The sequence below is a fragment of the Rhipicephalus sanguineus genome, chromosome 2 (genome assembly GCF_013339695.2).
Source record: "Rhipicephalus sanguineus isolate Rsan-2018 chromosome 2, BIME_Rsan_1.4, whole genome shotgun sequence".
Taxonomy (NCBI): Eukaryota; Metazoa; Arthropoda; class Arachnida; order Ixodida; family Ixodidae; genus Rhipicephalus; species Rhipicephalus sanguineus.
In genome coordinates, this window is record NC_051177.1 from 71,799,974 (window position 1) to 71,825,443 (window position 25,470).

At 47.7% G+C, this 25,470-nt stretch overlaps 1 protein-coding gene across 2 annotated transcripts in view; it reads right to left on the reverse strand.

Annotated features, from left to right (window-relative positions):
- Window positions 1-1,109: 1,109 nt before the first annotated feature.
- Window positions 1,110-25,470, reverse strand: part of LOC119383160 (sialin) — a 49,733-nt gene continuing 25,372 nt past the window's right edge. Inside the window, exons 5-10 of one of the 2 annotated variants that reach the window (XM_037651180.2) lie at window positions 24,108-24,238; window positions 17,368-17,517; window positions 13,820-13,952; window positions 12,131-12,289; window positions 6,264-6,349; window positions 1,110-4,466 (exon numbers count right to left, since the gene is read on the reverse strand). In XM_037651180.2, coding sequence (XP_037507108.2) covers window positions 4,212-4,466; window positions 6,264-6,349; window positions 12,131-12,289; window positions 13,820-13,952; window positions 17,368-17,517; window positions 24,108-24,238 — 914 coding nt within the window. In that variant the 3' untranslated portion in view covers window positions 1,110-4,211. Of the gene's footprint in view, window positions 4,467-6,263; window positions 6,350-8,319; window positions 8,491-12,130; window positions 12,290-13,819; window positions 13,953-17,367; window positions 17,518-24,107; window positions 24,239-25,470 lie in introns of those variants that run through there. The other variant, XM_037651182.2, reaches the window with a different exon arrangement.

The following is a 25,470-nucleotide window of genomic DNA, read 5'->3' on the forward strand; positions in this document are numbered from 1 at the left end:
CAGAGCGTCTAAATAAGACCATCGCCGACATGCTGGCCATGTACGTCGACGTTGAGCACAAGACGTGGGACGCCATCCTTCCGTACGTGACCTTCGCTTACAACACGGCCGTCCAAGAAACGACGCAGATGACGCCGTACAAGTTGGTCTACGGAAGAAGCCCGGCGACGACGCTCGACGCCACGCTACCCAACGTCACCGACGAAGAAAATCTCGACGCCGCCGCTTACTTACAGCGCGCCGAAGAAGCACGACAGCTCGCCCACCTACGGATCAAGAACCAGCAGACGAATGACAGCCGCCGCTACAACCTTCGACGACGCCACATGGAATACCAACCCGGTGACCGTGTATGGGTATGGACGCCAATACGCCGACGGGGACTCAGTGAGAAGCTTCTTCGACGATACTTCGGACCGTACAGGGTACTTCGACGCCTCGGCGCACTCGACTACGAGGTTGTCCCTGATGGCATTACGAACTCTCAGCGGCGCCGTGCACGACCTGAAGTGGTCCATGTTGTGCGCCTCAAACCATATTACGCACGTTAGCGCATCTGAGGATTGTCATTTTGCTTTATTATTGTGCTTTCTTTCTTGTGCGTATTGTTTATTGTACTTTGTTGCTTTATTCTTGTTATTTATTGTTGCATGCATTGGCCTGTTCTGTTTTAAGCATCGGGACGATGCTTTTTCAGGGGGGGGGGGGGCATTGCCACGTGCGTTTCTTTATCACTTTTGCTATATTCGGCTTTCGGCCACAAAGACTGTCAGCAACGCCCAGCGCGAACCGCGCCTCGTTGTTCGAGAACCTTCGCGATCATTGTAGATCGTTTTGTTAAGGTTGCGCGCAAGACGCGCACACTCGAGCTTATTCTAGAATTTGCACGACAGCCAGCGATAACGCTGGAATATTCGACGGCACATGTTTAAATGCCGACGTGCTTCACCGCTTGGCAGTTGATCGACGGTTGACGCTCTGTTCGCCGCTATCAGTTTATTGTTGTAGCTGGAGTTTCATTTTCCCGGCCACAAGTTCGGCCTAATAAAGAGTTTCATCTCGGACGTGCTGACTGCTGCCTTCGTCGACGCCACGACCACGTGACAATATCATTCAAGCAGGGACAGAAAATAACTATTTGGTTTGATGTTTACTGCGCAATCGTTGCATACCACCAAGGGAACAATCATATTCTTATTGGTATTTAGTTTTATCAATGGAAATATACATCTAGGACGGGACTGGTGATGGAAACATGCGGCAGATGGTGTGAAACATGTTTACCAACAAAAAAAAAAAAATATATGAATTGCTCATTCTCCAAATATAGCAGATACGCGTGCACATTGGTTCGGATATCTTTATGCAAAACCCTTCTTAAAACCGTTGAAGTATATTTTTGGCACGAAAGGCTCGTACACAGTAACTGTAAAGCATGCTGTACGAAAAAAAACAAATAAAGAAAATCGAGGTCGTGCGAACGAATGAAGCAGCGTACATAATGCAGATACAGCCGTCGTGGCAATAAGTCACGACATGTAGCATCGACTAACACAGCACAAGCTTTGCAGCTAGTGCGGTCATATAAATGTATCACTTCGCTAGTTATGCGACCAATACAGTTTTTGATCATTAACGCGTTGTACAGGATACTGCGGTCTTTGCGTATTGTAAATTAACGCGTGGAGCTAGAGTTACTCATGCATCCTCTGTATGCCTAGAACTTCCACCATGTGATTGTTTTTGTAGCTAGTACATGGACGCAGTGCGCTGTAAAAGAATGAAAGGGGGAAACAAAGATTATTAGGTTTCACGGGTCAAAACCACGACATGAATACGAGGCACGTCGTATTGCGGGAGACTCCGGATCAGTTTTGTCCGCACGGTGTTCTTTAACGTGCACGGTGCACATAAATGTAAGCACACGGGTGTTTTTGCATTTTGCCTTCATCGAAATGCGACTTACGTGACTGGGAATTGAGCCCGCGTCCTCGAGCGCACCAGCGCAACATATTCACTTCTGAGCTACTACGGCGCATTGATGTACAAGTCCTGTGTTCATCCGCGCTTCAATAATAATTTGCAGGGTTTTACGTGACAAAACCACGATGTATGATTATGAACCACGCCGTGGTGAAGGGATCCGGAAATTTCGCCCATCTGGTATTCTTTAATGTGCACTGACATCGCACTTTACACGGGCCTCTAGCATTGAGCCTCCATCGGAATGCAATTTTCGCGGTCGGGATCGAACCCGCGACCTTCGAGTCAGCAGTCGAGCACCGTAACCACTATACCACAGCGGCGGACGCCCTTCACTCCGTGGTTAATAGGTTCATATACCGTCGCTTTCCGTGACAGTCGCTTCGTATGTCTTAACTATGATGTGGGAAATCAACAGTGCGTAAAGTTATAAGCATGACGATTTCCACGAGAAATTCTCGGTGGAATTCTAAGGCGCAAGTGTGAACTTCTGGTCGTATCGCCCGAATAATGTACGCAGCTGGGTATACCTTACTGCGATGCAACGGATATATATGTACGTTCGTTTTCTTGAATTACAATTAAGAGACGATATGTACGCGTAAACAGGAACTGTCTGCCGGATGACGTAACTGCAGAAGCTAACTCCGTGACGCGCAGCGACGCTGTAGATACGCCCCAAATACGCCCATGTGGTTGTCACTTCACTCTTGAAACCTTCGTAGCACTTACAGTGTGGTTTATTATAGAGTTCAAAGTCACTTAGCTGCAATATTGTTTCTTGTACTCTTCGTACACGGCATATAGCTAACTTATTAAGGGACAGCGTAATACTATCCCATATTAGAGTACACAGTACCCTAATTCTCTTCCTGCATTCTAAACACGTGTGCCCCAAGTAGGATACGGACATCTATGAATGAACGCCGATAAAGTTAGCGTCGCGAAATGACTGGCAAACAACTCCAGTGTAACAGGGCGAGAAATCACAATATAGCTAAAAATTTAAAAGGGTGTAAAATATATTTTGATATACGATAGCAGTCCCGCTGCATGGCAGGGGGTCATGGCTGATTATAAACTACGTGCTCCTTGATTATTGCAGGCAACGTACATGAGCATTCCGCACGAAAGTTGACGCTGCGTGGTTTCAAATGCCTACATCGTTAAGCTGCGACGCTTGTAATTCAATAAATCATTCTGTATGGCACAAAAACCAGCATACAGGCAAATCAGGCATACTCTAAAGTCGTCAAATTGAAATATCCTCGAATTTAAAGTGTGCCTGATTTGCTTCCGGTAGCGCTTTTTGCAGCAGGCACATGAATTATGGCGTTTCGGCTTCTACACGGAAGTCTAAGGCTTCCGTGTGGAAGCCGAGACGTCATTAAACTAGTAAAGACATAATTGTTCAATATGGCATGACGTGCACCACGTGGGTATCCCAGCCCCGCAACCAACAGCCGATACATAAACTGCAGTCGAGAAAATACTTATGCACGTAGCCCATTGAACCTTTCGCGACTTGGCCAACGTAGGCTTCGGTGTGTGCGCGTTGGCACACATACATATGTATTCTAGCACATGTATACACCTAAACTGAGCTGCCCAGTTGAAGGGACCACAAGTACACAGAGCAGAAAATGAATGTTGAGAATGACCGATGATGACGAATAGTTCACCGCAAGGCCACTGCAGAATACGCCGCAGTTTACGTACAAAGCGTTTGCGCGTTAGTATCCGACAATATTCACTTGATGCATGTGTATAAGGCAAGTGAGAACAACACTGCCCTTGCTTGCAACGCGCACACGCACGCTCAACAAACTTTCGCATCGTCTTGCATCACAGCACAGCACGTCACAATACAGATACTGAACAGGAACAGGAGGCCACATTTACCACGGAGCAGGCAACGGTTCGCGTTGGATTGTCTTGTCTAACGACAAGACAATCCGACTGTCACTTCGTTCTGGAAACGCGTGAAGGTATCTTCCGCACTTCGATGCGCACACAGTCTGCAGCATTCTCGCGTTCACGGTTTCACGCGAAACAACGTCGTCATTAATAGCTGCTTCCGAAAGGAGACGATGCGACGACCTCGTTGGTGCGTGGCTTTGGGCTTTCATTTGGCAAACAGCAGCGTATAGTGCGAAACTCGGCCATGTCAAGGCCTTGCTTTCTCCTGGAAGGTTCACTGCTCAGGCGAACAAGGATGCGTTCGTGTATCACAGCTCAGTCCTCATTTCCTTCCCATCGGTGATTGGTGCGGTGGCACCGTTACTGTTCGTCAGCTTTGCTTCCTTGCAAGTTTTCAGCGCCGTCTTTTCGTTGGCGAATGCCAAGGGCTTGTTTGCCGTCGTCGTTTCGGCGAGGCCCCAACTCTGCACTTCGGCCGAGGCGAACAGCTGGAAGAACAGTCCCGTCACCAGGCCCACGATGCCGGCCAGGTAGAAGGAGTAGCTCCACTGCTCTAGGGTGTTCTGCGGAAGAAGCAAGCACCATTTTAGTGTTGGAGTTTTCAGCGGTGACCGCACGCATGAAGGTGCATCTGGCATGCCTTTCGCGTGATGTGCCTAGCGCCGACTTGCTCAATGTACGCCATGTTGCAACCTTAGGTCGACTACCAGAGAGAAAGTGTTATGGCTCGGCTTACAGTACGACCGTAGCGCTGCACAGTATCGACAGCACGCCGAAAATATGTCGAAAAATTTCCCACGGCGTTTCGTCTTTAGGCTTCCTACGGACTTAGTGCGCCATTACTGAGTACTAAAAGCTAGGTGTTCATACTTTCTTGAGTACGGTGTTTGCGCATGACCGGCTTGACAATGTCCTCAAGCTGTAGTAAGAAGAACGCCACGAATCGGGTTGCATCATTTCACTTCCGCTATTTTTCTTAAGTTAAAGTGACATGACCGGAAGTCGGTGGGTTCACTCACCGTTAAGCTCGTGCGTAGGCTAATTTGTTCAACAAAATGCGTTGGCGGGCTAGTTGGTGAGGATCCATATTGCTTTTTTAGCGCAAAAAACGACACCACAAGAAAGAAGACGGGTGCATAGGGTGCACGGCGCATGTCCTACCGGTATCTGGCTGCTATAAAGAGTGGAGTGACGCAATAAACCATGTCAGTTGAGAGTAGCGCTGTGTCCCGTCTTCTTTCTTGTGGTGTCGTTTTTTGCGCTAAAAAAGCAATATGGCTAATTTGTTCACTAGAATGCGGTTCTTCGAACATGAAGGAGTTCTTTCGGTTCGCAGTAACACTATACAACACATAAGCTGTCCATAAGTTCGTAGCCGCGTAGCGTTTTAAGCACATAGAGACAACAAACATAAACTACCAATGTGTTTCACGCGTTGGTGCGAACCCGGACTTCTGGCTTATAAAAGAAATTAGCGCAGCTTGCACTAAGTCGCGCAAGGCTGGGTAAAAGCAGAGCTGGTGGGTACCTGGCTGGTCCTGTCTTGGCTAGGCTTTTACCGTCTCAACTCTCTCTTTCCCACCCCTTCCTGTACTATACCATACATGGCTATGCTTGCTCTCTTTTCTTTTTCTACCTCTTTATTGTGTCTGTTCCTTTCTATCTCTTTCTCTCTGTGTCTATTTCTTTCTCTGTCTTTCTATATTTTTCTCTCTTCGCTTTCTTTCTCTCAATTTACACTTGATCTTTCTTTCTATCTCTCCCTCTCTCTCTGTACTCGTTCCCCCTCACTTTCTATCTTTCTCTGTCCGTCTATTTCTTTCTCTATCTTTCTATCTTTTTCCTTCTGTCTTTCGTTTCTTTCTCTGTATTTCTGTCTTTCTCTTTCTTTCTACATCTTCTTTTTTTCTCTGTCTCCGTACTCGTTCTCTCGTCTATGAGAGTTATTGTATCCCACGCCGGTCAAATCGGCGAACGTGTTCCGGGAGCGAAGCAGAAGAGGAAGAAGAGGACGAAGATAGCGCGTGCCGCTTCATGGTGATAGTTTTTTTTTCCACGCCACTCGGAATACGTTGAACATAACGACTCTGCTGTAAACGTAAAATAGTATCACACCCTTTGTCGTAGACGGTGTGCATGGTCCCCTCTGTGCGTACAGATTGACCACTCGCCGCTGTGTGATATGAACTTTAATTATACGCGTTAATTAACGGTGCGAGGGCACATAGTGGCGTTGCTTGTTTCATCGTTTTGCCCGAAGCTTGCACATAAATATTGTACACTACATCACACTACTAAAGGTAAACCCACGTTGAAGAGAGTTTGGCGCGTTGCTTGGGATACAAGTGAACCAAGTATACCTTAGTCTCTGTCAGAACACCGGTGATGTATGGCACCAGGATGCCGGTGGTGTTGCCGATGCTGACGCAAATGCCCAGGATCGTCCCTATGTGAATAAGAAAAAGAAATAAGACGAGGAAATCGGACCGTTAGTACCGCGAGAAGATGAATGTAAAGGAATGTATAATCTGTAACGTCGCGAAAGTTGTACATGCCTCATAAATCACGGCATTGAGAAGTCGTGTCGTATATTATCTCTTCGGTTATGGATACAACTATATGTAGACAGGCTTAGCAATTTTACAGCTTTAAGTACAATGCAGTACGTCTATTGGAACGGCGTACCATTACACGTCCGCGCCATCAGAGGCTGGATATACTGTTGTTTACAGTAGCTTCTGTCACCAATGTTGCTCACTATGGAAACAGCGTTATTTTCAATTCGTGCGCATAAAGTTCAACTCATGCACTTACACACACGCCAACGCTGTAAACTGTTGATATTGGTCGTAAAGAGAGAGAGCAACAGCAAGGCTTTTACTGCTTGACGACTCAGGGGACATCGTCGTCAGCTATAGAATGGAAGACGCTAGCCGCTCGTAGACACCATGCGCAAGTGCTTTGGCGCTCAGCAATGAAGTACAACAATGAGTTGATTTTCCCCTCGCTCCCATGCTGAATGTATGATTGCTGAACCTCCATCTCTCGCTCTTCCCGATTTCGCGAAAGAAGGCGGCATCTCATTGGTTCTCTATACACGCTCCCTTCATGTTTTCAGACCGTATTGGCTAAGTGCTCGCATACATACGACAGATGAGTATCTAGGTTGCCTTGACGGAGACAGAGATACGTTAAACCGGGTTAAACATAAGAATAAAAATAAAGAAAGAAGATAATAGAGAGAGAGACGTACAGAGATGTCGATTTCGGATTATTGCACGGGTTGACTTAACCATTTTCTTCTTATGTGTTCGCAGTGTCGCCGCGCAATGCTTTCTGTTGCCTTCCCATCCTCGAGCATTCACTTATCTAAATTAAGCTTTACGCAACGTCAAAAAAAATTTGCACTCAGAGGCTCTTCCAGAAACGTCAGCATAATCGCGGCCGTCTTACGAAGGCGCAGGGAGGGTGCTTCTAAAAGATATGCATTTTCCTTTGAGACTGTCAGCATGGGCCACACACTACATTCCATAGCTTGAAACATTGTAACGATATCGTCAGGCACATTTAAGCTTCGACATCCGCTTAGCGTACGCCAATATACAGTGTCGTAAACATTGATCTGCAGAAGCGGCAATGAGCCCGGCAGCAGGGGCGTAGCCAGAAATTTTTTTCGGGGGGGGGGGGGCGTTCAACCATACTTTATGTGTGTTCGTGCATGCGTTTGTATGTGTGCATGCCTGCATACGCAAGCAAAACTGAAAAATTTCGGGGGGGGGGGGGTTGGGGGGTTCAACCCCCCCCCCTTGGCTACGCCCCTGCCCGGCAGCATAGTTATTAAAGAATTCACATACCATACATGGTATGTGAATTCTTGTATGCACACAAAATAATTGCAAGTGTGGCGTACGTCGATCAGGATCTCTTGGCTGGCTTTCATGAGACCAGACATGGCCTCCGAGGCCAGTGCGGCGCCTCATTAACAAACCGCTTCACAACAAGAACCCTTTGCTACCAGGCAACTGCTTTCGCAGACATTCAGGCCCATTTTATTTTTATTTTCCTCACGTGGCTAACAACAATGGGCTAGCCTTCATCGCAGCTCTGTTGTCCATCGCGACAGACGGAACGCAAGAAGCCACGCTGTTCCAAGGGCCGCGGCATACTTTTCAGTAGAGACCAAACAGCATGCTTTCCACGCGAAGTCAGCGCGTCGTTCACATGGAGATGACTGGCGAGACGACACCCATGGGTGGCGGGCTCTGCTTGAGCTGCAGGATGATGGCGCGCATGCGCGACACGTCCTTGGCATTGCGCGACGCCTTGGCGTTGAAGTCGCAGAGGCGCGCGATGTTCTCCCACTCGGGCACCCTGTCCGGGGCGGGCCCGCTGTCCCTGGCTCCACCGCCGGGCAGCCATTCGGCCAGCATCGCGGTCCGGTTGGCGGCGCGGCACTTGGCCACCGACTCGTTGTAGCGCGCATACCAGTCCGAAAGCTCGCGCTGCGCGTTGAGGCGCAGCTCTTCCTTCTTCACTTCTTCCTGGGCGTCCTTTTCCTTCAGGTGCCGCTGCATCTCCTCGCGCCACCTGCGATGGAAAGCAAGACTGTAGAAGATCCAGCATAACGCGCTCCGCGATTATCGGTATCATCGAGCCAGAATCCTTCCAGCTGAATGCAATTTCTGCCGGTAGAAAGCAGATTTATATCATATGGCAAGGACCTCTCAGGCTAATAGTGCCTTACACACAAAGACCCGCCACCATGACAAGGATGGGAGGCAGACCTGTCCAGCACGACCCTCGAGGACCAAGCAAGCAAGCTCTCGTGGAAAGAGCCAGGGAAGCGGCTTTAGCCAGCGGAATCCCGAAATAAGGATCCGACCAATCTTCCTCTAATCCTTTTTCTACTCAATGAAACATTTTCAGCATCGTCATCATCATCATCATCGGTGCGCTGAAGATGCAGGAGTCCATGATGTCAGCGTTGAACCATCGCGAAGGTTGAACACTAACATACATTCTATACCTCTACGTATAAAGCCACGCGAACAGCGGTGACCGTATTGCGATAAATAATGTGAAAGAGAGAAAAATGCAGAAGTAGCATGAAAGAGTTTGCGTAACATTAGTCTAGGTTTACCTAAGTATACCTCAGGAGTAAAAAATCACTCGGTGGTCCTTAAGCACTGCGTCTTAAATACCCTATACCAGAGCTCATTGATTGAAAGAAGGCAACGTGTAATGTTTTGTCATGCCTTTTCCACCGTAAACGATACTTCATCGCGCACTCTGTTTCTGCACGTGCGGGCAGAGAGAGAGAGAGAAGGAGAGAGAAGCAAGGAAAGACAGGGAGGTTAACCAGACGCACGTCCGGTTTGCTACCCTGCACTGGCGGAGAGGGATGATGATGGCAGCACTCATTCTTATCCAAGGAGCTCAGCAGCCCACGAGCAGTTCCATTACCACAATGTTTTGTTCAGACTGCACATGACCTGTCAACAAAGCAGTATTCCAGCTGTCACATGCAATAGCCCCAGTGAGCATTCTGCCGGAAATTTTGCTAAGTCTGACCCTATGAAACCGTTTTTATATTCTGCATGCTGTGCGCGTTCTATTCACAATAATAACAATAATAATAGTAATTGTTGGGGTTTAACTTCCCAAAACCACGATATGATTATGAAGGACGCCGTAGTGGAGGACTCCGGAAATTTCGACCACCTGGGATTCTTCAACGCGCACCTAAATCTAAGCACACGGGCCTCATTTATTTCCGCCTTGATCGAAAATGCGCCCGCCGCGGCCGAGATTTGATCCCGCGACCTACGAGTCAGCAATCGAGCGCCATAACCATTAGACCCAAGTGGCGATTTCCTATTCACAAGACGTATCAAGTGACACAGTAATAGAGACACCACTGAGGCGGTTAATTTCACTATACACTGCTGTTCTCCTGGCCAACCTAGTGATCGCGAACTTCCGGTACCTTGCTTCCGGTACCTTGCTTCCGGAACCTTGCTTGCGAACGCGATTAGCTTGCTGCGTGCGAATCAGAGCTGAACTTACTCTGTAGAATTGCATCCACTTATTAGTGGCATGAGCCCCAAGTGACGCTCCCGTTTCTCTTACAAGCATATCCAGTCAAGCACTTACTTCCGGTTTTAGAAACATTCATAAGAAGTCTTCTAAAATATAGAAATCAGTGGTTCTGGTTAAGAGTTATACTGGACACATATGATATAGGAGCATAATTTGACATAAGGGATCATTAACTGACAGGGAAATTTGTGAAAATTAACTGATTGAGTTCACTGAAAGATTGTGAGCAACTGGGATCGTTGCGGCACCTAGCGGAGCAGGTATCAACCACACGCTTCTTTCTACGTGGCCTCTGAGATCCGCTTAGCAAGCTTCTACGAAATCAATGGCTCTCATTCAAGTTAACAGTTACATTGAATACATATGATATCGGAGAATGTATTTACTTAATGTAACGGGCTATTTAGTGTCGAGATAATTACTGAAAATTAATTGAATGACTTAGCAGATCTCAACCGCGTGCTTCTTTCTACGTGGTCTCTGGTATACGCTTCGGCAGCGCGCGAAACACAAAGTTAAACGAAGGAATACACCTGGGTGCACGAATGACGACGTGTGTGTACCCCTACCAGACACCTAAATCAAGGATCGGGGTCCACAACTTTTATCGAGCCTGCGTAGCACCACGTCGGTTGGGCGGTAAAATCGCCTAAACATGCGGAATAGATGAGTCATGCGTGATCTTACTTGCGTATGGTCTCCGGCTCGTCCTTGGGCACAGCTGGTGGCCTCGAAGGCGCGTCGGGGCTCGTCATGTCATCCAGAGAGAAACTGCCCGGCGGCAGATCGGCAGGAAACTGACTGACCGATCCTTCCAGCAGGTTCACCTCTTCTTCCAACGAAGTGCCACCGCCGCCCAGGCTCGGACCGCTGAACAGGTCGTCCATGGAAGAGTCCAGCTTCTGATGCTGCTGCGGCGGCGGTTCGATATGCGTCTCGAATGCCGTGAATTCGTCCATGGCGATCTAGGGCTGTGTACTGGAGGTGGTGACGGTTGTGCGTCGCAGTACGCGGTGGCGCAGACAAAACCGACTGGTCTTATGAGTCGAAACGATTGCGTGGCTCTCCGTCCACGCTACGAAGCTTCAGGGACGCTGTGCCGAACTCGTGCGCTACGCGCCAAGTATTGGGTTGGGCGTTCGCAGCGGCCCCTTTCGGCGTGCGCGCGCCCAATGCACGAGGCGACGACGACGAAGACGGTGATTCAACGCCACGTGCATGTTTCTCTCACGTGACTTTTCTTCGTTATGCTAGCTTTTTATTTAGTTTGCTATTGTTATGTTGTGGCAGATCTACCAGTTTTGTCTGCATAATAATGAAGTGCTCGTCATAACTTTTACACCGCTAGCTGCTAACGACATAAGGCTATAGCGGAGAGCTTGACCTCTCGTAACCCCAAAAAAAGGTTTGAAACCAAACTTACAAATAAGCCGAAAAAAAAATAGAAAGAAAGCCTTTAAAAAAGGTGGTAATGGTTCTAGTTAATGGTCGTGTAGGATAGATATGTTAATGAGGATTCAGTTGAGTGGATTAAAAGCTGAGCTAGCACAGTGGATAGTTAATTAAACGCTAATAAAAGGGCCACTTATACCTTGAAAATAAATGCGTTTAAGGGGATGTCGACGCCTCTTAGAGTCGTCGTTTATGTAGTGGCTAATGCGTGAGTGTGATTGATTGAAAGTCACTTCTTGGGAAATGAGGAGGCGCAGCCGCTCGCGGTGGGTGTAAGCGCCATTTACTTGAAGACCGTGCGTATCGTGTTCTGACATTGACGCGCCAGACCACGTCAGGCAACACTGACCAGTTCTTCATTAAGGCCCCTCTTCTTTTGATAACAATTAATATTCGTTCGCCATACCGAAATGCATCGTGGTTGCTGCCGCGCTCACGTGACTCACCGCTCTTTCCCGCGTTTGCCTTTACTCGCGCAATCGTGATCATGTAGCAAAACATTAAGCGCATTCCGACGGCTTGCTCTGGTGCCGTTTATTGGTCCAGCAGCTAAAGATTCGGTCAGTGAGCGAATTCTCTCAGGTGAGTATAATGTGACCATCTCATTGAGACCAACTAGTTACGCGTGCTCCATCAGTCGGCGGTGCACTTGCCACCTCAGAAAAATTGAGCTCACCTGCGTAATCCGGTGCCATGTCGACGGGGATGGCCATGTAGCCGGCTTCGCTGACTCCACGCACAGTTCCGGCCAACACGAACAGCACCAGGCTGAGTGGCCCGTTGCAGCCACCCACCGCTGGCACGATCATCAGCATTATCGAGGGAACCAGGTGCGCTGCACGTGATAATAGTACGTTCCTGAACAATACTGCGGCGACGCAAGACTCATCTCTCGTCTCCTAACGTTCGTTTTTCCCACAGGGTTCTCGCGGCATAGAGAATTCTTGCCGTATAGCTAAGCATCGATGACGAGAGATGGGGCAAACGTTCTTATGTTTGATCCTCCATGGCAGCGTCGACAATTCGGGCCACCAACTCATTACTTCATTTTGTGCGGCTCAATGAAACGACGCGAGCTCATCGATACAGTCTGTGAGCATACTGGCGCTCTTTGTGCACACATTTTGGTCAGGTGCCATTATTTTACAAAAGGAATAAATACGGCATTTCGTATGTTTGTAGTACTTTTTTTTTCCTAAGTGTCCATCAGGGTACGTGACAGTCGTACATAGAGATTAACTGGAAATGGTTTGAAAAATGTCGCACGTAGATATGGGGTGGAAGTGGTTTTTTCGGTACCAAACAAATCAGGGGCTATTTGCGAACGTGTAGAGAGACAGGCAGAGGCCAAATAAGAAAAAGAAAAGAGAGACGGTTGTGGTGTTAAGCACAAAAATCCGGCTATCAGTTGTGCTACGAATGTGGTTTACAGTCTGCCGTTGTCTTGCGGCTCTGTTTATGTAGGCCAGACGGGCCGATGTGTTAACGTGAGATTAAGGGAACATGCGGCCAACTTACGTTGTGATAGTTTTTCGCACATTTCTCAGCATTGTCAGAAGTGCGGCTGCGCGCCTCAGTTTAGCCTCACTAGCATCATTTCAAGGCATCATGGTAAGACGACTCGGGAAGTAATCGAGGCATGGAACATTCAAAATAAAAAACAGTCCTGTGTCAGCTGTCCCTCGATTGCGCTACAGGATAAAGAAATCTTGTACCTGAATGGTTAACGTGCTTTGGGTTTTGGTTGTTTTTTTGGTTTTTGACGTTGTGTGAGGCCACGTGTGTGTATATATCTGCTCTGTGATATGGAATAAACTTTAGTTGTGAGTCGGCGCTTGTGTTCGTGTGATCCTTCGTATTTTCGTCTTCCTTGTTGCGCCGTTCTGAAGCCATGTAACTGGAAATGACCGTGAGGCTCGGATCGTCAGCCCTGTTTACAAGACGGCGCCTGACACATGTCAACCTGCCAATTAACCTTCTAGTAGCCCTTTGCAATATCATACAAGGCAATAATATGAAAATCCACATACTTCCGATGTCAGTTACTATATTTCGCAAATAATCTATCCTGCTTGTCGTCTTATCATTTTAAAATATTTGTCGCGTTCGTATTAACCACTACTAAGCGGTCTCAGAGAAAGGCTACGTGGTTTAAGCCTTGCGTCCTAGTATGAACTATTAGAGCTCGAGCTGCCATTCAGCTCGAGCTCTGAATTGTCCATGCAGCTCAAGCAAACAAAGCCAATCAGTAAGTATTGCCGTTAAGTACAAGTAAAGACGCAGCTCAGCCTATCGTGGCGCAGCCTAGCACGGCAGCATTATACGAACAAAGCCGTACTTATAGAACACGAGCATGTGCACTTACCGAGTCCGTTGAATAGCTTCCGAATGTGCGTCGGCGACATCTGAGCTCGGCTACGCAGGTAGTCGGCGATGATGCCCGACATGGCTCCGGACACGATGGCGCCGATGTACGGAAGTGCAGAGTACAGGCCATTCTGCACAGCGTACAGCATGCCTTAGTTACGCATGTGTACACCATCAACCCGTGTTTCATGCGCATGGAAATCCTACTCTAGTAGACAACTCGACCTTATTATCTTGCCTGCAACAGTCACCCCAGCGTATTGACTCTGCAGTCTTTAGGAATGGATTCCTCATAAGGCAAGGTCATCTCCCGTCGATGTCCTAGTAACCTACCCGTCTAAAAGGCGCCATCCTTTTGCACATCTAGGGGGTTCAAAGGCAGAGGTGGGAGCCGAAGGATGTAAACACAGTGTGCTATAGGGATTCTATGAAGAGTAATAGGCGCCTCAGGCAGGCTCGCCGCCGTCACAATGGGTGGACCTATCTCTGTCAAAAGCCTTTGACAAAGGTTCTACCTATCGAAACGTCAACCAGCCTGTCTCTGGCCCTTATTCCTGTTCAAACATCCTCCACAAAACGGTGGGGGTTGTATGCCATCATATCTTGCTTTAGCACTTTAGCGTCTTAATCGTCAAACATGCCACTGTGCAGATACCCCAGATCGACGGTAGTACTTTAAAGACTAGCTCAGTTTTGCATTATAATTATTTTAAAGAGATAATAAAAATGCTAATTAGCTCAGCCAAATGTTCTTGTACATGACGAGTCTTCCCAAGGCACTTGTAAACTATTTGTAACAGTAGACCCAACGGAAATGGGCCATGTTATAGTTCGCTGCTGGCTTTTCTATACGAATCAAGTTCCTTCGTGCATGTTTGACACTATTTCATACTGGGACTAAGGGCAAGCTCTTGTAATTAAAAAAAAAGAAAGCGTAAAGTGATTAATTGCAACAGACATATACACCGGAAAGGCTTAACGCCGGTCGACGTCGCTCGCGTGTTTTACGTCTTTGCGTCTACAGCTCTCAGTAAAAAAAAAAAGAAAGCAGGGAGAGATTCCCCCAATCCCAGAAAGCCAAGGACAGTACAAGGTACAAGTGCAAACCACGTATATTTTTTTTCTTTCTTTATTCCTTTGTTTAAATAAAAATTAAACAAAGGATAGTTTGCACTGGGCTGTCCTGTGTTTGTATTCAGGCTCCAGTCGGTGATTTCGTTCCTATGCGCAGCAGGTATGAACTGCTTAACCAGTCAGCCCACTGAAGACCTTGTTTTTGAAAGTTTTGCCTCATTAGTGTCCAGTAGCTATAGTTCCTCTTGGAACTGTTTTGGCTTAAGGTACACGAAAATGCTGGTGCAGTTCGGCGGGAAAAGTCACTAGGCCGTTGAGTTAATCAACATTCAGTCTTAACGCAGTGTCACGGTGTAACGTTGCTTCCGAAGATGATATTGCCACGTGCATGCGATAAGAAAGACGACAACACAAATGGGCATATGCTGCGTGCACAAGACAGAAAGGAAGAAAGAAGAAGAGCTCGCTGCGGGCGGTATTAAAAATACTCCGACCTGCTGTTGTTCTCTTGATCTGTGCGTTACGACCTCTCTCTTGACGTCGCGACAATATCAACTATTGAGCTGCGCATACCGTGAATGAGGCAAGGCGTGTAGTTTTTTTTTTTTTGTAAGTGAGTTCAAAGTAATCTGTATCGATCTCGAAAACGGGATCTTTTTTCGTGGTTCCTTGAAACAATGGGCAATACGCACCAGTACAACTGAATAGGAAAATAAGTACGGTCTTTTCTAGAAGTGGCTCCCCCACCTCCCAGCACATTCTTGCAAGATGCATATCGAACAAGCTTTAATATAAGCTACCGGAAATATACGATACCAGAAAAAATATAACAGTACGATCGTTTCTCGATGAATAAACTATTTAGTCATTTGCTAGCGCTACGGGCCAACTCCAAAACTAAACTTCCCGAAAAAAAAATCACAGCATATCCACGGAGTGAATGATGATGAGTGGGCGAAGCTGCGGAGGTTCATCGGTAAACCGTGAATCTTCCGTGAATTCTGCCCAGTACATCATCACCGACGTGAGATCGGGCGCGTTTATACTAAAGGTTCGATGAGTTATGACGACTTGCAGCTCACTTTAATTTTACATGTACGCTGTGAATTTTCATTGTTTAGAAAACCATTGCTTTAGAAAACATCTGGCGTCTTTCGTTAAGCAGCTAGCGTCTTTTCGTTTTGCTTTAGAAACATCTGGCGTTCTTTCGTTTTGCTTTTAGAAAACATCTGGCGTCTTTCGTTGGTTTATTTCATCAATCAACGGCGTTTTGAACAAAATTTTTATTGTTTAATTACGCACAGGAGAAATCTCACCAGGCACTACCTTGGAGGTAAACAATGACTGCTAATGGGAATGAGAGACAGAAGAAGTCGGCTTTTAGCTAACACTTACACTTCTACTTCTACTAACGTTTCCTACTGGAACATGCCAATGGCTGCTAATGGGGAATGAGAGACAGAAGAATTCGGCTTTTAGTTAACGCGCACGCTGCGAATTTTTTATTGTTCAACAGCACACAGGAAAAATCTCCCACCGGCACCACCTTGGAGGTCAAAGCGTAAGACTGGTTACGCACTACGACTACTACTACGACCACGAGGGACGAACGGGTGCCGCCTTAAGGAGCTTCGCCCCTAAAAAAGGCAGGAGTAACCACGCGATGTCAAATGATTTGCTCGAGGACAGACGGACAGACAGTGACCTTTAATGTTTTTCTAAAGCGTAATATAAAAAAATGGCTCGCACTGTAATATAGTGACACATTTCCAGCCTTTAAAAAAAGTGAAATTGAGCTGACCACCAAAAAGTGGATTTTACGAGAAGTCAAACCTATCTTCAAATGTGCGAAGAGTGCATGAAGCGTACATCATGACGAGTTCAAACGAGCAAGGAAATCGTCTGAAGTCGATTATCTTGAACCTGATTCTCAGCGGAAGCCACACAGTATTATCTGCAACCTAAATTGTCTACGTATACGAGGATGCGACATGAAATCATGGACTATTGCTGAAAGGAACATAATCTCCCCCCCCCCCCCCGTTCCTTTTTCTTCTTTTTTTGCAGAGACCTCGAATCACTTCCCAGAACATCAGACCGGTTTTCTTGGTCTCTCCTTATATATGAGGAAAGCACAGTTCTGATGACGTCTGTATTCATGAGCGTGTGGAATTTGATATAAAGTCGACATACGACTGTTTTAACCGCGAAGCTATTATTTAAGACTGCCGTAAAAACTTTGGTGTGTACAAATGTGTGCACAAAAAACTATCATCATCACGAACGGGTATGTGCCACAGAAATTGGGCAAATCCCACTACGTTTCAGCTTCTCTTGTTAACCATCTGTACAGAATGCTTGGGCGGTCATAGAGCGCGTGCTCGTTCATGATGATGATAATTTTCTATCTACGAGACACGGTGAACCGCGACCATAGCAGCGCTGCTGTAGAAAAAAAATCGCGTCACTCACATCGTCAATTTCGTAGTGCAGCACAGTTCCCAGGTACGTGGGCAGCTCGCTTACTAGCACGTACTGCAGCCAGTGGGTGCCGAAGTGAGCCATCACTACGCCCAGCACTGCTGTCGAGGTAAACATCTTCCTCCACGGGGTCTCGCGAGCCTGTACATAAAGAAAGATGAACATTCATACACGGTTTAAGCTAAGGTGCACGAAGTTACTAAATGTCTAAATGCAGAGAGAGATAGCGTACAGTATTAGTAACACAGCAGGAGGTCACAATGTTCAACAACTTCCAGAAATTTTATTTTGTTTGATTCACTCATTTCTTCATTGCGACCATCGTCTTACGTGACAGAGGGACGGACGGCCGGACGGTAAGTCTTGTTTGTTGAGTCCATATAAAAATGCTTGCGCATTTAAAAGCAATCTTTAGAACAAGAGGTAAAGCCAACATGGCGAATCGTACACATCAGGAAAAGTTATACTTGGCGAAAACCTTATGGCAAACTCGCGCATCGGTGGCCGTGGGATGCGCCTTATGTGGGGCCTTTCGAACGCTCACGAACGCTGGGAAGCTGGGAAGAATATGGAAGACGTCATGCCGATGCCGCCCGAAACAGCATACAGGGAAGGCCTTAACTACAGTATAAAACTCCATGGCAGCTTGCCACAATGAAACTCTGTGCTTACGCATCACTTATGCCATCTTCAACAAATCGCACCGATGTGCACCGGGGCGCCAAGATGCTGCGATGATTGGACGAAACGGGGAACCAGAGCACCCCGGTGCGCACCGGTGCTATTTGATGAAGATGGCGTTAGACAGCTCCCAAAGGAGGATTGGAGACTGGCAGGGGAAAATGTGAAAGAGTGTGGCGGCGGCGCAAGCCTCAGCGCGTGGTGTTCGAGATTAGCTCCGGCAACTGCCGGAGCTAATCTCGGAGGCCACGCGGTGAGGCATGCGCCGCCGCCACACTCCTTCAACCGGAGCTAATCTCGGAGGCCACGCTAAGCGTAATGTGGTGGCGCTCTTTCAGTGTGGGGCAGAGCACTGCGCGAAACCGGAGATGGCGAGTCGGCGCAGCGCACTCACGCTGAAGGAACAAGCGGAGAGGCGTCGATAGCGGCAACATGAATACAGAAAGCGAAAACGGAATCGTGCAAAAGCGGAGAATACGACTGAGGACCCTGAGTTCGAAGAAGAACGTCACTGTCTGCAGCCGCTAACGTTGGAGGAACGAGAGGACAGCCGTCTACAGCAGAAACGCGAATGCAGACGCGAACACAGCTTCGCTGGTAACATCCGCATATCGCCGTTGCGGCCCAACGAATATTTGAACAGCAGAGCTGTTTAAAGGCACCCTGCAGCACTTCTCGAAGTAATCATCGGCTGACTTCATTAAAAGAGCTTATAGCCTCACGAATCGACTGCGGCAATATCTTTTAGAATCCCTGAAGTACGAGCGGAGTTGCAGGGATTTGTCGCACACTTCAAGCGCTTTCTCTCTCCTTTTGTGCCAGGAAGCGCGCTGAAAGCTACGCAGGGGTTGGGGGAGGGGGGGGAATGACAAGGGGGCAAGAAGATGGGTTTAGCAAGGGTGGTTTTTTTGGCCTTGATGGTGCGACATATCCCTATAGTTAAGCGCGGAACTGAAACGACGAGGACGGGACAGGGAGTAGGCTTTTGTGTGTGCGTGCGTGCGTGTGTGTGTGTGTGTGTGTGCGTGAGTGTGTGTGCGCGTGTGTGTGCGTGTGCGTGTGTGCGTGTGTGCGCGTGTGTGCGCATGTGTGTGTGTGGTGTGTGTGTGTGTGTGTGTGTGGTGTGTGTGTGTGTGTGTGTGTGTGTGTGTGTGTGTGTGTGTGTCCTGTCCCGTCCTCGTCGCTTCAGTTCCGCGCTTAATAATGTGAAGATGCATTCGTTCGTCAGCGCGCGTCATGACCGTGAGCATTTTCTTTTCTTTTCTTTCTTTTCTTTGAAGGCGCGGCTTACTTTCAGTGTGATGGCGAGCGCGCGCGGGGGCATGTGGCGGCATTCCGCGACTGCCGCGGCGACCATGCAGCTCACGATGCTCAAATCAGCCAATGGCCGTGGACTTTGTGTCCATGGCGTGATCGTTTGGGTTTATGGCATACTTTGTAGAGAGAAGAGGGAGCAATTTTTAACTCACTTCGAGAATTAATCGCAAATTCCAGGCCGCGTGTTGCGCCTCAACTAAGAAGCTTCGACTACCGATCGGCAGCGTTTTCTGACCACGCTGAAAAAGTGTTGCAGGGCCCCTTTAAGCTCGAGCTTGGTCCGTTCGTGCTCGCAAAACTCCGCCGAGCGATGACGTCACCATGCATCGCCTTGCAACGTGTTCAAGGAAGGAAAGGAGGCGGAGAAGAAGTACATAAAACAAAATAAAATTTCTTGGCGAGGCGGGATTCGAACCCCGGTACCCACAGTCCAAAGGCGAGCATCGTAACGACTCGGCTATCCAGGCACATTTTTTTTCCTCCAGTCATGCTAGCAGAATAAGCATTTGTGGGAACCATATGATGACGCTGCTGTGGGCGAGAGAAGTAGAAAAGACAGAGATAAAGAATAAAAGAGAAACAGAGAGAGAGCGAAAGGAATAGATCGAAAGAGACAGAAAAAAAAGAGATAGAAAGAAGGCATAAAATAGCCATGTATAGTAGAGCGAAGGGTTGGGAGAGGGTAGTGAGGGTGGGAGGAGGGACAGGAGGAGGGGAAGGCCACCAGCCTCGCTGTTTCCAGTCTTGCTGCAGAAGGCAACGAAGGTTGTACAGTTGCGTTACAAGTATATAACCATACCACACAAGCTGTAGTGTAGCATAAATGACGGCTAATACCGGCTACTCTTTGCTAAATGACTGCGAATATTGGCTTGTGTCAGCTGAAAGGCGGATAGGTGCTGGATAATGTAGGCTACAGTGTTGCCTTGCCATGCATGGGCACTCACTACGGTGAGGGGACCTGCCTCTAAGAACTGTACTGTAGTGATAGTGCAACAGCTATCCCACACGTGCTGCATGCGACCCGTGTAGCGACGCAGCGTTCTTTAGGCTTGAGTGGTGTGCCCATGTCACTAGGGCGCATGTAAAATACGGTTCGGCAACCGCACGTGTGTACATGATTACTGCAACTCATTCATTTTTTTTAGGGGTGAAGCTCCTTAAAGCGGCACCCGTTCGTCCCCGTCGTAGTACGTAACCAGTCTTAACGCTAGTACCAGATCTTGACCTCCAAGGTGGTGCCGGTGGGAGATTTCTCCTGTGCGTTGTTGAACAATAAAAAATTCGCAGCGTGCGCGTTAACTAAAAGCCGAATTCTTCTGTCTCTCATTCCCCATTAGCAGCCATTGGCATGTTCCAGAAGGAAACGTTAGTAGAAGTGGAAGTGTAAGTGTTAGCTAAAAGCCGACTTCTTCTGTCTCTCATTCCCATTAGCAGCCATTGTTTACCTCCAAGGTAGTGCCTGGTGAGATTTCTCCTGTGCGTGATTAAACAATAAAAATTTTGTTCAAAACGCCGTTGATTGATGAAATAAACCAACGAAAGACGCCAGATGTTTTCTAAAAGCAGAACGAAAGAACGCCAGATGTTTCTAAAGCAAAACGAAAAGACGCCAGCTGCTTAACGAAAGACGCCAGATGTTTTCTAAAGCAATGGTTTTCGAAACAATGAAAATTCACAGCGTACATGTAAAATTAAAGTGAGCTGCAAGTCGTCATAACTCTCATCGAACCTTTAGTATAAACGCGCCCGATCTCACGTCGGTGTAGATGTACTGGGCAGAATTCACGGAAGATTCACGGTTTACCAATGAACCTCCGCAGCTTCGCCCACTCATCATCATTCACTCCGTGGATATGCTGTGATTTTTTGCTATGGCTATTCGCCTTTTCGGTCGGTTTCAATATTGAGATAGAAGCAGCACGTGTTGCACCCAAGAAACTTCCGGTCACTTCAATTATCACTGACTAAAGCCGAAGCAGAAAGCGGATTTTTTATGTAGTGCCAGAATAAGGAAAGACTCTTTTTCTGATTTAAGGTAAAAGGAAGGCGCTTAAAGGGAAGCCCTAACTCTTGTAATGTTGCGTGTGCAGTTTAGAGGAATATTTATTTAAAATATTTGGCCATACACAGGGAGAAAAGTGTTGAAAATGTGCGGGCTACTCGCTGAGGCTTTTGTTCCCCGCCAATGATACTAGGCAACACCGGCACACAAAACCGGAAGTCGTCCAGCAGCCTTGTTTGTAAACAGCGAAAGGGTCTGGTTAAACCTGTGCCTTGCTTGTTGAGGAACTCGTAGCATGCATTTAAATGGTACCGATTCATGAATTTTCGTTACCTTGCAGTCCTTTGTTTAAATGATCAAGCGGAAACACAATTTCTTTTACGCAGTACATTTTATTGTGTAGGTTATGTGTAAATATATTTGCATAGACACCAGAATTTTTCGACATAGCCAGATCAAGCACGGGGGCTTTTCAAGATGACTTAAGGTAAATGTGCCCAATAAACTTGGCTCCAACGACACCGTCTCGTCCGAGTACGTAGGGGTAATGCTTAGTAGTCCCAGTTGGGCACAGTGTCGATGCAAGTGTTCATAGCGTCAAACGACGGAATGAACTTTTAAAGACGATAGTCTTTCTTGGGGAACTTAAACGCAGAAATTTTGGTCTGTCTTTCTGTCTGTCTGTCTTTCTGTTTGTCGGCACGTCCCTCGATTCAGCCACTCGGCCAAAGTTGAACCACTTGCCCAAGGGCCAGCCGTCTTGAACTGGTACGGCTGTTCATACTTGTGAACGTTGTCGATCAAAAAGTAAATATCATGCATATCTGAGGTGCAATATCACTAGGTAAGTATTAGGTGGCGTGTTCCTTTAATAGAAAATGCATACATACGTAATTTTAAGGACCCTAGTTTCTTAAGCTGCGCTGAAAATTCATAAGAATGGAAGCTTGAGCGAGTTGGTATGCGTTCATCTTTGTTGAAACAGCGCTCACTAGACGACGACGAAGTAAAAGAAGGCACAGGACAGGCGCTGCCTGTCCTGTGCCTTCTTTTACTTCGTCGTCGGCTCTCAAAACTCTCAAAACGGCTCTCAAACTGCCACGCTTCGCGTGGCAGTTTGAGAGCCGTTTTGCGCATGCGCGAAGAGCAGTGACGTCACACGGCGCCCAGCTGGCGCACCGGAGCCACCGCCGCCGCGCGCGGCGGAGCGGAGGGCGGCGGCGTCTGACGCGGTGGCTGTCTGACGCTGCGCCGGAGCCGCTTGATAGCGCCTGTCATTTCACGCGCATACGCAGACGTATCAGTTGGGGTATACATATAGCGGGGAGTAGGAGTAGGAAAAGAGAAACGGAAGGACAGGGAGGTTAGCCATTTGTAAGACCGCCTGGCTGTCGTTTGCCAGTGTGCTATGGCCATGGAGAAGGAGAGCGCAAATGCTGCTAAGCGGCGCAGAAAATCGGAGAAGCTTGACAACCAGTAATGCTGAGAATAATCAGCTGAATCTTAGCTAACGCTACGTATATCCTGGCATAGCCGAGCTAAGCCACTGTAATTTTTTTTCTTGTTGTTTTTTATGATGAGGTATCGGTCGGTAGACGAGGGAACATGCACTGGACATGTCTTCGCGGAGAGTTTGCGAGCCAGGGTGACTGCGCGGCGTAATGCACTTGCAGTGTGATGGAAGAAAGGGATGACGTGGCTCTTCCTCGGCATCCTAGTTCGATTTCAGAAATTTCGAGTCACTCCTGTCACCGTCTGTAAATCGATCAATCGAAAAGCTTTAATCCATCAAGTCGGTCATTCATCAATATTACCATCCCTACGCTCAAACATGAGTGAAGTATCGCGCAACCGGAAAACGACGGCAAACAACCGGGAACGGGCTCCAACTGGCATCTATTTCTAATTCGCATCGACGGATTTCAGTTCCGCCTTAAACAACTCTTGACACACTCGCTAAGGCAAGTTTTGTTCGGGTTCATTGTTCACAAGTGAACAATGAACCCGTATGCGTGAACAATGAGCCCGTACGCGGTTCCGAAGCGTCGGATAACTCCATCAGACTGGTCGTTGACCGTGTTTCATTTCATCCAATGCCTGACCAGACGAACTTTCGTCGAACTCTTGACTTCCGGGACTTTAGTATTGTGTACTAAAGAATAATGTGGTGCTAGCGAATTGTTGCAATCACGTCTGATGTCACTGACCGTGGTGATGTGCTCGTACAACCTAGTATAGTTAGTGGAGTAGTAAGCACTTGCTTACAAAGACGAGTCCTGTATCGGAAGCATTTCTTGTTATACCACTGTTTATTAGTTCAAGCGTCATCTTTACTTAAACTACTTTTTGCTTCGGACACACTATGGTATGAAAAATAAAAGTAGGCTCAGGCTCGTCAACCTATAATTACTGAAAGACTTATCTATGAAATAAATGCACCTTTTGGCGTAGCCAGGACCTCAACTTTCATATTCAAAAGTAAATTGCCGTCGAGGTTATCCCCAGAAACGCGTCTGGGAAAGGGTGCACTACTCCCCCACGAACGTCCGATTAATTGCGGTTGCTGAGTCTGGGGAGAGGAGGTTGTGCACAGAAAGGACATGCCGGGCCAGGGGGCGTTACCACACCAAGGAGACCTTCACTGGGGCCGTTAGTACATATTCGACTAATATAGGTTAGTTATCTCGCTCTCGGGCGTGCGGCTGCGCACACAGCGCAGGGTACTCACAAGCGTGGGCATCTGGTCACCGAGGTCGGCCTCGATCATGTGCACCTCCCTGGAGGTGGCCCACCGGTGGTCAGATGGTCGGTTCGAAGTCAGCAACATCCAAAACACGAACCACACGCACGTCCACAAGCCTGCGTTCGGCAAGAATACACTTTCTGTTTCATGCAAATAAGACACCATCACTCCTACGCAAGGAGGAGGAGGAGAAGCACTAGATGGAAAGACAGAGCTTAGGCAGTGCACAGACCTGCTGTCTACCCTGCGTTGGGGAAGGGTGACTAACGGGCCAAATGAATATAGAAGTAAGCAACGAAGGTAATTAAAGAAGTAAGAATTGTACACCACGAGTACGGATGCAGTGCGTGACACTTTTCAGTCTATTCTCCGTTTCCGCTCGTCCTCGTGAGGCGTAACGAGACGCTTTACGGCTTCTGCGCCGATGAAGTGGTAGCTTTGGTGAGTGAGTGATTAAACGAAGGCACGGGTTCTCTAATGCATTCGCCTAAGGCGACTCGAAGGCGAAAGCCGCCTTCTTTTTTCTTTTGAATCGATGTATTGATCCTTTCCCGCCCTCCTCCTAAAGCTTTCTGCAACTCACCTGGTTTTGCACCGCCTCCGTGATCGGCCCACCTTTCACCAAGCGACGATGTAATGTGATGACGTCATCATGTGGCGTCACGAGATGTGGCACGATAGTGACCTCACAAAATTGTATCACTCGTGCTGACGCCGACGGTCAATTTTCGCGTTTTATGAGGCATCTAAGGCTTTCGTCTTAAAGGGACACTAAAGGCAAATAACAATTTACGTCAGAGTGAAAGATCAACGTTTGAGAGCCTCTAAAACGTCAATATTATCACCAGCAGTGGTCCACTAATCGAGAAATTAAAGTAAGTGTACGACGCCATACGCGCCAATAGTGGGAAATCTAGAATGATCCCGATGACATCAAGAGTCGCGAGTACAATTAATGACTATAGTAGTCAAGCCAGCTGCGATAAAAAAAGTACCTTCAGTGCATTACAACACGTAATAAAATGCTGCTTGTCCGCTTCTGTTTGATTCGTGTAAAAAACAACCGCTTGGCTTTGCCATGGGGAACGGCGCGAGCGGTTCAAAAGTTCCGTTTTCGCCTAACTGCTCGTCTCAGTGGTAGTTTCGGTATCGCGTACTGCTGCGCGTGTGCTTTGCACGCTCACGAAAGTCGCTGTGGCGGCAAGTTCGACAATATGCCGCGTGCATGTGATGTTGCCGGTTGTCCGAATGGTGTACGCCGCTTGAGCTGCAGCGAAGAAACTGACGTGGCTTTTCACTGGGTGCCGCGATACGAACCGCTACGCTCGAAGTGGTTGAGTGCCGTGCC